The sequence below is a fragment of the Macaca mulatta genome, chromosome 12, assembly GCF_049350105.2.
Source record: "Macaca mulatta isolate MMU2019108-1 chromosome 12, T2T-MMU8v2.0, whole genome shotgun sequence".
Lineage (NCBI taxonomy): Eukaryota > Metazoa > Chordata > Mammalia > Primates > Cercopithecidae > Macaca > Macaca mulatta.
The window spans coordinates 43,408,020-43,425,735 of record NC_133417.1 but is presented as its reverse complement, the minus strand read 5'-3'; the positions used below and the strand labels follow the sequence as shown (position 1 = coordinate 43,425,735).

General features: G+C 34.8%; 1 protein-coding gene across 8 annotated transcripts in view; it reads right to left on the bottom strand.

The window, feature by feature from the left end:
* Window positions 1-4,271: 4,271 nt before the first annotated feature.
* The window catches only part of SPOPL (speckle type BTB/POZ protein like), a 65,255-nt gene continuing 51,810 nt past the window's right edge, over window positions 4,272-17,716 (bottom strand). For 4 of the 8 annotated variants that reach the window (XR_013401802.1, XR_003721159.2, XR_013401803.1 and 1 more), the window contains 5 exons: window positions 16,611-16,733; window positions 12,674-12,816; window positions 12,531-12,584; window positions 8,276-8,566; window positions 4,272-6,728 (listed from right to left, as the gene is read on the bottom strand). Coding sequence is in view for 4 of the 8 variants with exons in the window: in XM_015110018.3 (XP_014965504.3) it covers window positions 8,422-8,566; window positions 12,531-12,584; window positions 12,674-12,816; window positions 16,611-16,733 (465 nt within the window). In the remaining 4 variants the exon portion in view is untranslated. 8 annotated transcript variants of the gene reach the window in all.

Sequence of the window (17,716 nt, the reverse complement as noted above, 5' to 3'; positions counted from 1 at the left end):
CAAATGCATATAAAACCTTCACACAGACTATATTCTGTGCCATAAAACAAGTATCAATAAATGTCAACTGATTGAAATCATACAGAGTATATTATCTGACCACCACAGATTTAAGAGATCAATAAAACTACGATAGCTAGGAAAATTCTCCCAAATATAGAAGATAAACCCATGAGCCACAGAATAAATCCCAAGGCACATTAGAAAATATTTTGAACTTGTGATAATGTACATACAACAAACAAATTATAGAATATAATTAAAGCAGCAGCTAGAGAAAAATTAAAAACTTTACATGTTTATAAGAAAAGAACTACATAAAAATCAATGATTTAAGTCTTCACCTTAAGAAGCTAGGAAACAAAGGGTAAGTAATAAAGCTAAATGAGGACACACTGATAAAACAGAAAATGGACACCAACAGAAAAAATGAACAAAGTCTGTTTTTTATAAATATCTAGCAAGATTGATCATTATTAATAACTGTTTCTCTAATTGTCAGCAAGGTGAACTAAAGGACACGTCTATTTTTGTATTTTTTTTGGGCATCACTGTATCTTATGCCAAATAAGGGCTCAATTGTGTAATTATTACTAACAGGAGACACTTGTCCATTCAGCCTAAAACCTTAAATCCCAAGAGGAATGGATTTGATCAAGACTTCGATGTGCTAAGTTCTTTTATGCTTGAATGTTAACAGTTCTCACTCCTTCTCTCTCTCTCTCTCACACACACACACACACACACTCGGTAAGTGTCTTTTTTTAAAAAAATTTTTTAGACAGGGTCTCAATCTGTCTGGAGTGCAGTAATGTGATCTTGGCTTACTGCAGCCTTAACCTCCTAGGCTCAATCGATCGTCCCCCTTAGCTTCCCGAGTAGCTGGGACTACAGGCCCATGCCATCATACTCCCCAATACAAAAATTTCTGCAGTTTTCATAGAGACGGGTTTTTGAACTCCCAGGCTCAAGCGATCTGCCTGCCTCAGCCTCCCAAAGTGCTGGGATTGTAGGCATGAGCCACCTCACCTGACGGGGAAATGTCTTTTCAAAATAAGAGGAATTTACATTATCCTAGCAATTGCACGCCACATTACTTCCAAATGATTACAAACATCTCATTAGTAATGATGGTCTGCGTAAGAATTAAATACAAACTGCCAAATCAACCACAAGACCTATATTACCTTTCCCAAGCTTGGTGTAGTCAATGATTTCACTGATTTACTGTTTTTGATTTTACCATCTTTGCCATTCTGGATAGCTTTGATATACTGACTTGCCCAGCGTGTACATTTTAAAAATATTTAACCTTTTTTCTTATTAATAATGTAATACATTGTTTTATGAAAAGCTTGGAAAATGCAGTACATTGGAACAAACGACCCCAGTACATAATCTGAAGACAAATATTATCATTATATTCTTGTCTTATATTTTCCTCAAGTATATTTTTATTAAATATCGGTACATGATAGTATGGCTTATTTTTTCTACTTTATGTAGTATTCATTTTTTTTTCTCCTATCTTCCAGTAAAATTTTGTGGGATATTTTCTTCCTTGTAGAGTCTGTAAGTCTCAAGAAAATTCCTAGACTTTTTCCATTTTATTTTCTGCCACTGTGATTGGAATTTTATTTCCCATCGATGGTTTCTGTCAGTACATATATCCTGTGGATTATCTCTAGATTTTCCTAGCCATTTTACAAAGCTGACATGAAATTCTAAATTTGAGTCTCCTAGGAAGACAATTGTATAAAATTTCCAAATATAGGCCTACTTTCTCCTATACTTGGAGAATCCATTTCCTCACTCAGATTCTACTTCTTTCCTCAAAGATTCCTTTCATTTCTTCTTTGAAAAATGTTTTACATTTTAACTTCCTATTTGGCCACTCAGCAGAACGTGACACTGTTAGACATTTCTTTTCCTGAAACATTCTCCTCTCCAACTTCCTGGAGGGAAATGTTACTGATTTAATCTTATTATGCATCCTTTTTAGCATAATGATAACATTTTATGTTTCTACCCTAAGCTGCCTTCTTTTCAGCCTACATAAACAGATTATCATTTGTGTATTGATGATTACTTCGTTTATAACTGAGATCACTTTTATGATTCACATATCCAACCAGAATGCACCATAGGAACCCTAAGTTCAATAGCCTCCAAATGAAATTTTTTTTTCCCCAAAAATATTCCCATTCTTGTGATTACTCTATCGGTGAACAGAACTACCCTCCACCCAGTTAGCCAAATGCAAAACCTGGAACCTGGAAGCCACTCTTAACTCCTCTTTCTCCCTTCTACCATATGTAATTTATTTTCAAGTTGTTTCAATGTTTTCTCTCAACTCTCCCCCTAATGGGAAAAGCCCCCTCCAAACTATGTAAAAATTGACAGATTGTTGATCAGCATGAAATACCCCCATCTGAAATACTTCAGTCCTCCCAGGTTAAGTCAGGTTCCTTTAATAAGGTTTGTAATAAACTGTAACCCTGCCTTACTGGTTTGTGTTAGTCCTTTCTTCCCTTTACACAGTAGGATATAGTCATGTTCATTTTCATTTCTATAAATGTTCTGTATGAACCTTGGTCAGCCTCTAAGACTTCAAATAATGGGCTGGATGACACCCTCACTAACCTGCTTAGTTTCCACTGAATCTCAATTTAGACATCACTTCCTCAGAAAAGTCATCTGGGACTCCCACCCTCATCCCAGTTTAGGGGCTCCTCTTGTATTCCTATCACAATTATCCCCTACTATTATATGACTGCACCTTCTTCAAGAAAATAAACTTTATGAACACACAGACCATTTCTACTTTATCACTGTAAACAGCTCTACACAGTGCCAGGCACTCCATTTAATTAACTGCTAATATAAATTAAACTGAATTGTCTTTTTCTTCATCTCTCTATTCTTGTCCTTATAATCTGGGAACATTTCTCAACCTTGTCTTCTACTGATTCAAATGTCTGATTTATCATTTCTGGTGTTGATCAAATTTAATGCATCTAACTTTAGTACCTTTTTTCAATTGCATGTCATTCTCATTTTTCATCTTTGCCTGTTATAATGACTATCACAATTATTTTAGGACTTTATAAAAAGTCTAAAAACCTCTGCTTATGGCAATGTATCTATTTTAGAGCAGAATAGCAGAGTTCTCAGTGCACTTTTTTTTTTGCTGTAATTGTTATTTACAAATCCCACCTTTTTTTCTCTTTGCTTGCTATCGATTAAGGCCTGGTTTGAATCTCAGCAAATGGGTAGGATACCATAGAAATTGTTCAGGTGTTATGTCACAGGCTGGCAAAAGACTACACCTGCATCCTTTACAAAAGGAACAAGGGGGTGGGGGAAGAGCCAGGGAGAGGTGGAAAGGAAGCACAAGAGGACAACAGGAATGACAAACCTTTTGCTTGCCACTGTACACTGCAGAGGCATGCAGACCTCTCTGGTATTCCCCAACAGCCCCCGCAAAAGCAACAACATATTATGTGAAAAATTTCTACCAATGTGTATTCTATTTAAAAACAGTGATCAAAGCAAATGCCACTCTTCGTCTTCTCTTAGGAACAAATGATTCTGAGGTGGTAGACGGAGACACCACATCCCAATGTTCTCAAACTATTAAGGGGACTGGCTGTGGCAGAGTAGAAGCAAAAGGTTACACAAAGTTCATTAGTAACATTTATAATATTATTAACCACTTATCCTACTTTACTATACTTGCATAGATGATGTTCTAAATTTTTCAACCCGCTTTTATTCTATTAGGGAAAATTCAGTACATGTATGTGTGTCTGAGGTACATGGAAGGCTTTTCACTGTGCCTTTCTACCACCACATTGGCCATAATTTTAAAGTACGAAATGTGTTACTGTTGTTAAACTGATTCAGGAATATCCTTCCCCAATTTGCTTTTTGATAGCATCAAATGATTAAACTGTCTAGGATAACTGAAATTAAGACGGGATAGGAATGACAGGGAAAAGGTGATCTCTAAGTGTTACATTAATCGTACATAGCATTAGAATAAGTCATCCAGTATTGATGGTTCATACATATTAAAATAAATGCATATTAATATTTCACAGTTAAGAATGTCTTCAATTGGTTTCAAAAAATAAGAGCTTACCTACGTAGAAAAGACAATTACTATGCATGATTTATCATATCAAATACATGGCTCTTTCGCAAAGCATCGTATCAATCTAAAAAAGAGTATGTATTTTTCAAATAAACACAAGATAGCCGATTAATTCTGAATAAGTAGTAACAACTTTATTTTAACTCATGTTGAAATGCAAAAAATATTTTCAGCAACAAGATACAAGTATTATGTATCTTATCATTAACATCAGCTAATTAAAAACGAGGCTGAAAAGTTCAATATAAGTTTTTATACACTTGAATCTTGAAAATCAATTTCCCCAAGAACTAATCTTTAAATAATTTTTGCGGAATTTCATTTTCAAAAATGAGACTCACGTAAGTTACATCTTCATTTTTTAAAACTGAATGCAAAATTTACTGGGTTACAGTATACAATGATAAACTCTGACAACAGAAACATTTAAATATAAGAATTTCTTTTCAAACATAAAGTTCACATACTGCAAACAGAAGACACTGTGTGATTTCATTCCTAGTAAGGAGTTAGTCCTGCATATGTTAGGCACTCAATATTTGTTCAACTGGACCTAAAATTTACATCATTCCATGAACACTTAAATAAAGTAGAGCTCATTAACTTGTATAAAAAAGGTTTGTAAAATACACTCATGTGTGCGGAAAGTGCTGTCTTTATAATCTGAGAACACTAAAACAAATCCACTCACCCACCCACCTTCTTTTGTAAGAATACATTGAATATTTTTATTTTATCCATCAAAGAGCATGCATGTCCAAGTCAGAATAATTCACCTCGTCAAGTATGCTTGGCTCTAAGCCAAGTATATTTAAGTATGTTGAGTTGGATTTTCACAATCCCTGTTCTATTTTAGTAACACTGGGTCATATCTATGACCCACATTTTATAAAGAATTCTGATTAAGATTTTAAACTTATGCACAAAATTTAAACGGGTAAATTATTAATTCTAATTTTGGCCATCTAAGCTCTTATTTAGATCCAGTTTTAAAAAAACCAATAATGTTCATGACAACTTTTTGAGATCTTTGTTAATATTTTAAAACAATTTTATTATAACTGATGTCCTAAAAAGGCACTGTTTTCACATTTCATCATGCAGTAAATTGATCACATTTTTGAAAATTATCATTTGCTCTGTTAATCAATTGTCCTCCAAAGTAAAGCACATTTAAATGAAATATTTCTGCTAACCTGAACTTTCAACATTTAACTGATTTCTATTTCCAGAAATTCACTCTTTTTAACATACCACACACAAGCCCCAAACAAATACAAGTATTTACACACACACAGACACACACACGCATACACACACACACACACACACACAAATGATCACATTATTTCATGCAAGGTTCTCCAATTACCATTTCAAGACAATGACACATGACTATTCAAGGAGGTAACATTGGCAAGCCATATTATGGCACCTTCATTATTTGTGCTCCAAATATCAACACACATTAAAATTAAAAAATGAAAAGGCACAAATATAGTATTTCTAAGTGTTGGTCTAAACAACAGTTACTCAATGATTATTTTTATAGTATGTAACATTTTAAACCATTCACTACTTTCTCAGAAAAAGCCCTGCTTAAGGTGACAAAGGGAAACAGGAACAGGCTAATAGTTCAAAAGGCTGGACAGAATATCTATGCCTATTTTGAAAGTAATGTATGTAGCTTAAAAATGAGGGGGAGGAGGCTATTAGAGCACTCATGTCAGAATACATTAAGTGTTTTTATCATTGCCTCAAGAACCCACAATACCAAAAATATACATAATAAATAAAAAAATAAATCAACTACCATATGATTCTGTTAGTATAATGGTAGGCGTTATATTATCTGAAAAGTGGACATTTCTACACACATGGATATTCTTACAGCACAGTGTTTGACATTTTTGGTACAAAATGTGCTACCAAACTAAAAAAAAAATCTTTATAATAAAATCCTTAAGATTTGCAATAAACTCTCGAGTAAGTAAGAAGAAGCTGAAATGTTCATTATATGGTATTTTTACTGAAGTCACTGTGGTTAGAAATATAGATTCAAGCGGTGAATTAATTCACAATGTGCCGGTGTGGTGTGCATTGGATATAAATGGATACATCAGTACTTTTCTGATATATGACAACATAATTCTATAGCCTGAGGGAATTTTTGTTTTCTTATAAGATCCTCGAAAAATCTTAAATTGGAAATGTATACATATGTATGTGTGTATGTGATTTTTAAAATTATAATATTGCAAACTTAAGAGGCTCAATCATATGACGGATTTAAGGAAGTGAATTTCTACCTCCCATAATACCCTTACACAGGATGAAGGATGAAGTCCATCACCAGGTAAGAATCTTTCTTCTATCCCAAGAGATTCTTCCAATTTCAAATTTAAGTTACCACGACAAAGAATGAAACTACATAGAAAGTAATGAAGACAGGTGAAAATACGATCTTTTTAAACTCCAGGTTGTTGTGGATAACAAAAGGTTATTTGAGTTTTTTCAATGTAAATATGAATCCCGATGAATCTGGATACATTAAAATTGCTTCAGTTAACACCTAACAAAGAGATAGCAAAAATAAGGTCTATTTGAAAACACCTCAAGCTTCATTTTTTCTTTTGTCCTGACTTCAAACATTAAATAAACAAATTATACAGATTTTTATCTGAAGAATAGTTATGTTTGCAAACATAGGTATATGCATTTTTTTCCAGTGACACACTTTTTCCCTTGTGGTCAAACATAAATTGTGCCCTTAAGAAGCACATTGTCACCACCACAGTAAGTCAGATGTGGTGCCCCGACACTGACTACTTCTGCTTCTCCAGGACAATGCACCAGAACAAACCTCCCTTGAGAACACAACTATCAACCACTGAACGTGTATATGTATTTAAAGCTAAAATTCATTTATAATAAAGAACTGGCCCATGAAATTCAGTTTATAAATAGTTTATCCTGTTCACATTATGCAGAATTTCAGTATCATCCACAATGTTAGTACAGTAACTGAAACACAATGAAGAAAAACGGGGAGGCGGGGAGGTTCCTAGTGTGACCTGACATAGTCTAAGGGTTCTCTCCTTTGGTATGCATCTCCCACAGGCAAGTATCAGTTCACTACGTGAAGGAGAGTTGACTATCCAGGATTCATTTATTGTTCAGGTGTCTTTTCCAAAATGTGAGAAAATAGGAGTCAATTCAATAATGAGTATCTGTAATCCAAACCAATTTAACTACAATCAAGGATATTTCTTATCTATTATCATAAACATCCCAGTTGTCTCCATCTAAAAATTTCTTTCAAAAGTTAAGACACAATTAATTATACCTTAATAATTCCCTCAAAAGCAAAAAAATATATGTACCATTCAGCATACAAAAGTTACACAGTAAAAGTGCATATATATCTTTCTTAATTGGCCCAATCATTAAATTTACATTTGGTCATCCTTACTTTTAACATGTACAGAATTCTTCATATAAATGTAGGTCAGTATAAATTAAAAAAAAAAAATTACTTCCACACAATACATGCTTTCTTCATGAAATCTTAACCTCAATCAGTTCTTAATCATTGTAAACTTAGAATAAACCCACAGTTTGTTGGACAGTTAACATACAAGACAAACATCACAAATGTCACTAAAAATCTGGGCCAACTCATTGCATATTTGCCCCCTGAAATGAAAAATAAATTAGAATTGAAGCAGTGTATTGCCGTAACTTACCTTGAAGGTAAGAGGGTTCTCCCATATTTATAGAACTTAGACTGGAGACATTACTGGTAATCTCCAATACAAGTGCTTTTAAAGAGAACTTAGTTTTAAACTTTGAGATAGCATAGGACAAACCCTATAAAATTCATTTTTCTTTTTGCAAAATAATGGAAGATCCTTTTGAAACTTAATATCTTCAGTTATCAATATTACTGCATTATGGAGCTAGTGCAATTCTGCATAGCCTTGGTCAAAATGACAAGGCACAATAAAAAAAAAATTAAAGTATTATATGAACAAGAGAAGTCACTGAAGATAATTTAAGGCCTTGAAGTGAATTAATCAGTCTAATTTAAAGCTGAAGAATAAACCATAAATTATCCACCTGAAATGCAAGCAATATGCTTTTTCAGCTTCTGTTCTGTGGACAAAATAACAGAAACAACTCTTGCTTATGGTTTGTGTATTAGAATCCTTCTGGACCTGGAGGAGTAAAAGTCAATTCCATTTTTCAACTGTTCATGGAAGATTTCAGGACTGTTTTAGCCGTTTGCGTGGAATGCCAAACTGTGGACACTGTGCAGATGCTAGTGCTCGAAAGGCTTCTGCTACTAAATGAGGGTGAGACTGAATCATGGACTTCCACCCCGATGTTTCCATTATGTCGGTTGCTTGGCTGAGAAATAGAATTAAAAAGATGTTTACTAAAGAGTACTTTTCAAAATGTACTGTTGCACTGCAAATTTCAAAATATTTGGACACTTTTTACCTAGGTATTCGAATCATTTGCTTTTATTAAAATACCATCTTTATCTTACTGGTATTTTCTGTGGCAACTGAAACTATTAAATTTTTCTGGAAGTTCTATTCCCTTAAAGTATGTGACATAGGTCTTCACAGTTCAACTCTCATTGTTACCATTTCTGTACCAGCTCTTTCAAGAGCCCCTTTCTCTGCTTTTATATGCCTCTTATAAGGCAGATTTTCTCTTGAGTTACAAATATTGAACTCTACTCTTCTCCCTTAACATTCATTATTCATTCTATCTCATCCACTATTCACAATTTTAACTATGAAATTCAATGATGTTAACTACTGATTTGCTAAATCCTAGGGCTCCACACAAAGTTCATTCCCAACCACTTGGTTTTCTCACTTGGATGTGCCTCAAGACCCATAAATTCAGGACTGTCAGATGAGAGCTCATCATCCCTCTCCCCAACCCCAAATTCTTCCTCCTACCTTTCCAGTCAGCTAAAACTTCCACCATCATCCAGTGATGCAAGCTAGAAATCTGGGAGTCACCATAGACTCTCCTCTCCAATCATCAAAACCTTATTTTAAGGTCTGAAAGGCTTCAGAGATGTCCTGAATCCCAGTTTAAGGCCCACATCATCTCACGTTTGGATTATGACAACAGACTCCTAAGTGGTCTTCTAGTTTCCTGCGCCTCTCAAACCGAGCTTCCATAATGCTACCTTGGTAACACAAATATATGAGGCCCTCTTCATTGTTCCCCACTGCTCATATCCAAGTTCTTTAGAAAGACAAATACAGCATCATATTATGTTTGGTTTCTTACTCTACCCACACTTCCAACCCCCTCTTCCATGATCTGGCATTTTATACTCTGATACTGAACTACTTATTGTACCCTATGTACACTATGCTCTCACCAAACAGTAACAGTAAATAAATGCTCCAGCAACAAATCTAGTTACCCTTCCTTGCCTCATTTCTCTCCTTTATGCCATCTACCATCCAAGTCATATCTAAATACTAGATTCTCCCTTCAAAATATTTCTTACTTTCTTTTCTCTCTAGCCCCACTGTCACCAATCAAGTATAATTTCCACCGCTCATCTCTTGCCTGAACTACTCCAATAACTTTCCAACTAGCCTACCTGTATTCAACCTTGTTTCTCAACTACTATCGCCACCGTAACCTCCCCACAATTCGTTCTCCACCCTGCATGCAGAGATTGTTAAAAACGCAAAACTAATCATGTCCCACTCTGGGTGAAAACCCTTTACTGGTCACCTACTACTCTGAATATCTAAAAATTCTAATGTTATTTTACATGGCCTTTCAGGATCTGACCTCTGCCTACTTTCTCCTGCTTCTTATTACCTACCTCCCCGCCGCAACACACACACACACACACACACACACACACACACACACACACACACACACACACACACACACACACACACACACACACACACAGAGTATACTGCTCTTTCTCATTATTAAAACTTTCCACATCTCATGCCCTTTTTCTGGGGTGTACTTTTCTTCCTCTCTTCCCTCTTCTTTACCATGGTAACCTCTACAATATTTCTGGTGTTTAGTTTCATAACAATTTTTTGAAAAGGCTTTCTCTGATTCCTAGATTAGGTTAAGTCTCTGCTATATGCTCCTAAGGGTATGCTACATATTCTCTATCATCACACTTTATTGCAATTACCTGTTTAATCAATCTCATGGACCATAAACTCCATGAAGGCAGGGAAAATATATGTCATGCTCACCACTGTATTCTCTATACTGTGCACTGTAACTTGGGAATTTACTGGATAATAAAAGATAAGTATCTGTCAAAAGAATGATCAACTACTACTTTACGCTTCTATACTTTGGCATGCTGTCCCTTCTGTCTGCAATGCTTGCTACTTCCTTCTTAGTTCTGCTAACTCCTATTTGTGTTTTAAGACTCAGCAATCTCTAGGAAGCCATTTCTAAATTTCCAGGGTTAGTCAAATGCTTGTACATATTCTTCTATTGTATTACTTAGCATATTATAATGAAATGATATATTTATATATCTATCTATATTAGATAAATTTCTCAGGACCAAGAATTTCTCTTGAAATTATTTTTATATGCAGTACCCTACCTAGCATTGTACTTGACACACAGAAGATACTAGAGTAATGTTTGCTGAACTAAATAGTAGCTGATACCAACAAAACAATTTTTTAAGTTGGCAAACATCAAATTATTAGGTTGGTGCAAAAGTAATTGTGGTTTTTGCCATTAAAAGTAATGCCAAAATCTGCAATTACTTTTGCATCAGCCTAATACCAGTGTGTCATTGTGTTCAAAATTTCAATTAGTTGTTTAGAATCACATAGATACCTATTATACCTTTTTCATTTATTAATAAATATCTATTGATGAATATGAATACAGCTTCTCCAAGGGGGTACAAAACAAGCTATTTTTTGACACTGAAAAAGTTATAAAATGTAAAGTATTTCCTTAAGAGTAAAACTAGCGCTTGAAAATGGCTAAGTACAAAGGATCCTAAACTGACATTTGATGCTAATATATTTTAAACGCAAAACAATTTTTCTCTAGGATCAAATACCATGATGATATCATATTAGCATACACTGATCAACATATTATACAAGACAACCAATAATTTTAAAGTTTTTTTTTTTTTTACTTTCAGAAAACAGAATCTACAAACTAATAGGATGAACTCAGTTAAACAACTTCACATATATCAAAACAGATTAAAGCAATGGGAAATAATTAAGTCAATAAACTAATTCATTTCATTCTTTAAAATATTTGGCCGGGTGCGGTGGCTCACGCCTGTATAATCCCAGAACTTTGGGAGGCCGAGATGGGCAGATCACGAGGTCAGGAGATCGAGACCATCCTGGCTAACATGGTGAAACCCCATCTCTATTAAAAATACAAAAAATTAGCTGGGTGTGGTGGCGGGCTCCTGTAGTCCCAGCTACTCGGGAGGCTGAGGCAGGAGAATGGCATGAATCCAGGAGGCAGAGCTTGCAGTGAGCCGAGATTGTGCCACTGCACTCCAGCCTGGGCGACAGTGCGAGACTCCGTCAAAAAAAAAAAAAAAAAACTTCCCGGTTTCTTACATCAACTTCTGATAATTTGAGGAAGCGAAATTTAAGGGTTTATAGGCAAAACTAATCAAAATCAGAAGCAAACACTTCAACCTATTGACTCCCCATTTTGATTTCAGATAATTACAAAGAATATTAAAGTCATGAAAAATAAGAGAAGGGAAAAAGTAGAATAGTATGCTCATATTCACAAGAGTATGCTCATATTCACAAGATCCAGTCTTAGAAGATATAGCAACTATCCTACTCCTTATAGGTTCACTAGGGAAAAGGGAATATCAAATTGTTACCATTTTTGGAATATTAGGAAGCTAGTCTAATATAGCATATTACTCAAGGTACCTGGCTAACCTAAGAGGCAGTGAGTCAGCCTTCAAAAAGGCTTTCTCAGCAAATCTGGAGGGTAACATTCCTCATAAGAGTAAATGAATTATTTCCCACACTTTTTGGAATGTTTTTTGAAGGGGCACGGACTGGATCTCTAGCAATACCTGTACTCTGCTATATACCACATGGCATTATGCACTTAAGATATTACAGCATCCATCCGAGGTTGCATTAGAAGCTGACCTACAAGGGAGCATAGCCTCAGGAATCCACTAAGTAGTCTTTGTTTGTTTGTTTTTAATAACTGGCAGTTTGCTTCATATGACATCTGGATTCATACTTATTGTAGATGAACAAAAGGCTATGCAAACATTTAATTTCACTTATGCAGAGCAACTTTAAGTCAGAAACTGATATCATCTTACTTGCTGTTCCAGTTTTTCCCATCTTTACACCCAAGTTGTCGCAGTACACTGCACCTGCATTGAAGATTTAAACATACTTAAAAAAAAGTCCGGTGAAAAAATATTGAAGGTGTCATGCCCACTGAAATATAAGCATAGCTTACCTATTAATAAAGTCTATGGCTTGTGCTTTCAACTGTTCTGCACTGTGCAAATCTGCAAGGACAAGGGTATCCGCAACATTCTCTACTGAGAGGTTACTACACAAAGCTTCTTCGCACATGACCTTCAGCCGTTCCAGTGCATACTATCCAAAATGAAAACATAACCATTAAACATTTACTCCAACTAAGTTCCTGAATACATGATACATTTGTAACTTGGAAAATAAAGGTAAAGTAGATTATTCTTTACAATTATTTTAAAATTCTTTAAGTTACTGTTTTAACCTAATATGAAGAAAATATAAATGAATGTACTTAGAAAAAAGACTAATTTTGTTTAGGAAACTGCAATTTGCATAAGTGTATTTTTCAAAGTAGGATTTATTCTAAAAAGCTACCTTATTACTCAGTATTCTTAATAAATATACTTCTCTACTATTTCAAACACTAATGTGTACCACCAAGTATACTGCATGCTGCCACCACTCAGTATTGAAGAATGAATTCATTATAATGTCAAATAAATCATATTTACAACCACTAAACATTCTTGCAGTTATTAGTGTATGTTATGTAACATGCTGAGCAGCTTTACTACAGTATAACTGACACACAATAAAGTACACATAAGGTTCACACTCTGGTAAGTTTATACAGCCATAAAACCATCATTAACACTGTAGTAAATATACCAATCGTCCCCCAAAGTTTCCCCCTACCTCTTTGTAATCTTTCCCTCTCGCCCCACCCTAGGTAATACCCCTGATATGATTTCTATCACTATAGATTACTTTGCATTTTCTGGAGTTTTCTATAAATGAAATCATATATTACATATTTGTTTTTGTCTGACTCCTTCATTCAGTATAATTATTCTGAGAATAATGAATGTTATTGCCTATCAATAGCTCAGTCTTTTTTATTCCATCATACATAGATATACAACAAAACGTTTTACACATTCAACTGCTGATGAATATTTGGGTTGTTACCAGTTCTTGGCTGTTACAAATGAAGCTGTTAGTCATATACAAGTGCCTGTATGGGCATATGCTTTCTTTCCTCTTAGGTAAAAACCTAAAATTGGACTCACTAGATCACAGTGTAAGTTTATGTTTAACTTTCTGAGAAACTGTTGAACACTTTTCCAACGTGGTTGTACCATTTTACATTTCCAACAGCAGCATATGAGAACCCTACTTTTTCCATGTCTTTAACATATGAGAATCCTATTCTTCCACATCCTTGAGAACACTTAGTATGGTCTTTGTACTTTTAGCCATTATAATGATATGTAGGAATATCTCATGATGGTTTGAATTTACATTTCCCTAACGACCTAATGATGTTGAGTATCATTTATTTTTGAGACAGGGTCTTGCTGTGTTGCCCAGGCTGGAGTGCAGTGGCACAATTAGGGCTCATTACAGCCTCGACCTCTTGGGCTAAAGGAATTCTCCCATCTCAGCCTCCTGAGTAGTTGAGATTACAGGCACATGCCACCACACCAGGCTAATTAAAAAAAAAAAAAAAAAAATTGTAGAGATAGGGACTTACTATGTTGCATTTGCTGGTTTCAAACTCCTGGGCGCAAGTGATCCTCCAGCCTAGGCCTCCTAAAGTGTTGGGACTACAGGTGTGAGCCACCATGCTTGACTAGAATATCTTTTAATGTATTTCAGACATTATTTCAGAAAATGTCTGCTCAAATGTTTTGTCTACTTTTAGAAATAACATTGTTTTCTTATAACTGAGTTTTGAGAATTCTTTATATAGTCTGAATACAAAAGTCAAATATATTCTGAATAAAAGTTGTTCATTAGATATCTGCTGTGCAAAATATTTCCTCCCAGTTTGTAGCTAATCTTTTTATTGTCTTTTGAAGAAAAGCAGTTGTAATTTTATTGAAGTCTATTTTATCATTTTTTTCTTTTACAGATTTTTTGGTGCCACAGCTAAGAAATCTCTGCCTAACCTAACATCACAAAGACTTTCTCCTATGTTTCGTTTTAGAAGTTTTAGATTTTTAGGTTTATGATCCATTTTGCATTACTTTTTTTTTTGAGATGGAATCTTGCTTTTTTGCCCAGGCTGGAGTGCAGTGGCATGATCTTGGCTCACTGAAACCTCTGTCTCCTGGGTTCAAGCGATTCTCCTGCCTCAGCCTCCCAAGAAACTGGGATTACAGGCACACACCACCATGCCCAGCTAATTTTTGTATTTTTAGTAGAGACAAGGTTTCATTTACCATGTTGGCCAGGCTGATCTTGAACTCCTGACCTCTAGTGATCCGTTTACTCTGGCCTCCCAAAGTGTTGGGATTACAGGCGTGAGCCACCATGCAAGGCCTGCCGTATTTTTTTTTTTTTTTTTTTGTTATGTATGGTTTGAGGTACACATGTAAGCATTCAATTGTTCCTGTACCACTTGTTTAAAGATTATCCTTTTTCTACTAAACTGTCTTTGCACCTTTGTCAAAAATTAAATATTCATAATGCGACGGTCTATTTTCATATTCATATTCTTTATTCTGTTCCATTATTTGTGTATCTTGACACCAGTACACACTGTCTTAATTTCTAAAGCTTTATAGTAAGTCATGATATCAAGTAGTGTTAGTCCTCTACTTTATTCTTTTTTTCCCCAAAGTTATTACACATAAAATCTTAAATCAGCTTGTCAACTTCTGGGGGAAAAAAAAAAAAAAGAAAGAAAAAAGACTGCTAGAATCTTGAGAGGAATATGGTGACTCTACTATCAATTTTAAAGACAACTGACATTTTAACAATATTGAGACTTTCAGTCCATGGACAAGATTTATGTACTTATGTAAGTCTTCCTGAGTTTCTTTTAGCATATTTTGTAATTTTTTTTTTCTTTTCAACTTTTATTTTAAAATCAGGGAGATACATGTGCAGGTTTGTTACAGAGGTATATTGTGTAATGGACATAAACATGGGAACAACAGACACTGAGGACTCCTTGAGGGGGTAGAGAAGGAGCGAGGCAAGGAATGAAAACTTACCTATTATTGGGTACTATGATCATTACCTGGGTGATGGGGTGAATCACACCCTAAACCTCAGCATCACACAATATACCTTTGTAATTTTCAATGTGCAGGTTTTAAACCTCTTTTTTCAAATGTATATCTATGTATTCAGTACTGACGATGCTGCTATTGTAAATGGTGTTTTTAAGTTTTATTGAGACAGTTACAGATTCATGTGCAGTTGTCAGAAAAAATAGATTCCATATACACTTGGTCCAGTTTCCCCAATAGTAACATTTTTCAAATGATGTGTATATATACACATATACCATCCATCGACACATAACACATGCATAAGTACATATATACATACATACACGCATATGTGAACTTGTATACTGAATGTGCTTTTATGATTGAGAACCATTGGCTTATACATTTTTCTGATGTTTTCTGCAGTTTCTCTGCCTTCAAAAAAATCATTACAAAAAAGTATTATAAAATTGTTAATATTGTTTTTGCTCTATGCTGTCATAATAAAAAACCATCTCTACATGGAGAGAATCAAGTTACATAATATCCAATATTTTTTCCTTTTTTTAAAAAAGGTCATGCACTACATCTCAAGACTAAAAATACCTGAAAATTACATATGCCACTGTGTGTGTTCTTTTAAATGGAAGTCCATATACACTCAAAACGACTGAGTTTACAGGTTACTCTCCCATGAAAAAAATCACTTCTTTCTGGTTCAAGATGCTTTCACATCGTGACTTCAAAAAAAAAAATTTCATTTCCAGATTACCCTACTGTATGGTATTTCATAAAGCTCTCATGAGCCATCTACAAATAATACAAGTTATTTGGAGTTTGCATTTGATGACAGCATTCTATATAAATCAAGCTTGAGGGTATATTTTGGTTCCTTAAGACCTAATTACTTACTTTGTCTGCAGCTGCCAACAAGTTGTCAGCCATTTTGTCAAGGTTTGGTGCTCTCCCTGTGTAAATGAACCTCATCATTTCTTTAAAAACTTCAGGGTCTAAATCATTTATTTCCACTTGATTCTGATATCAAAAAACAACACAAAAAAGTTAAAAAAATGCACAAATGAACCAAAGTGAATCTTTGACAGTAATTTAAAAGCCCTACATCTACACTAAAATAGTGTATAACTCAAATACACATATACAGATATTTCTAAATTCTACTTTAAAATTGAGGTAGGTACATCTTCATTAAGTACTTCGGCAAAGTGAAGTGGACAAGTCCAAGAGGAAAAGCATACACTATCAGAGAGGTGGGAACCGTGGCCAGCTGGACAGCCCATATCTGGATATTCAGACCAAGCCAAGCACCACCATGTGGAAAAAGGAGCCCCAAGTTTTCAATTAAAAACAGCTAAGAAAAAAAAAAAAAAAGTAAACAAACAGAAAACTATAAACCAAATAAAACACATCTGTGTTAAGTTTCTGACCACTATTCTAAAGGACACTGGCTATGAACCCTTTCTTTGTTGAATCCCTAGGTCCTAATACAACACCTAAGACTCTATAACAAACAGTTCTATTCCCAGAATTAATCAAAAGTAGGGCAAGCTACTAGAGGTAACAACAAAGCCCACTACCTCAGAATTCTCCCATTTGCAAAAATGGCATGTATTATCATATACTGGCACTTCCTTGCTTACCTGAAAAACAGTCAAGTCCAAAGAGGACTAGTGCTTTTTTACTGCATGTTTTTGTATTTAGTTTCTTTGCTGAGATCAATAAAGCTAAATATCTAACTAAATGACAGCAAATTTTTCTGACCCCTTGATGTCAACAGTATATGATATCATTGATGTCTCCCAACTTGGAAGTGATCAGAAGGCTGATCACAGCATCTCCCCAAACCAAAATTTGAGAAAGAAAGCAGTTATTTTATTGCAGCATCTAGTTCTGCAGAAAGAATAAAATTGAGCCACATGAATAAACTCTGGAGTTGTCCAGCTGGAGCCGTACGGTCCACAAGTTATGCAAACAGCAAAGAATTAAGCTCTGATCTCTAA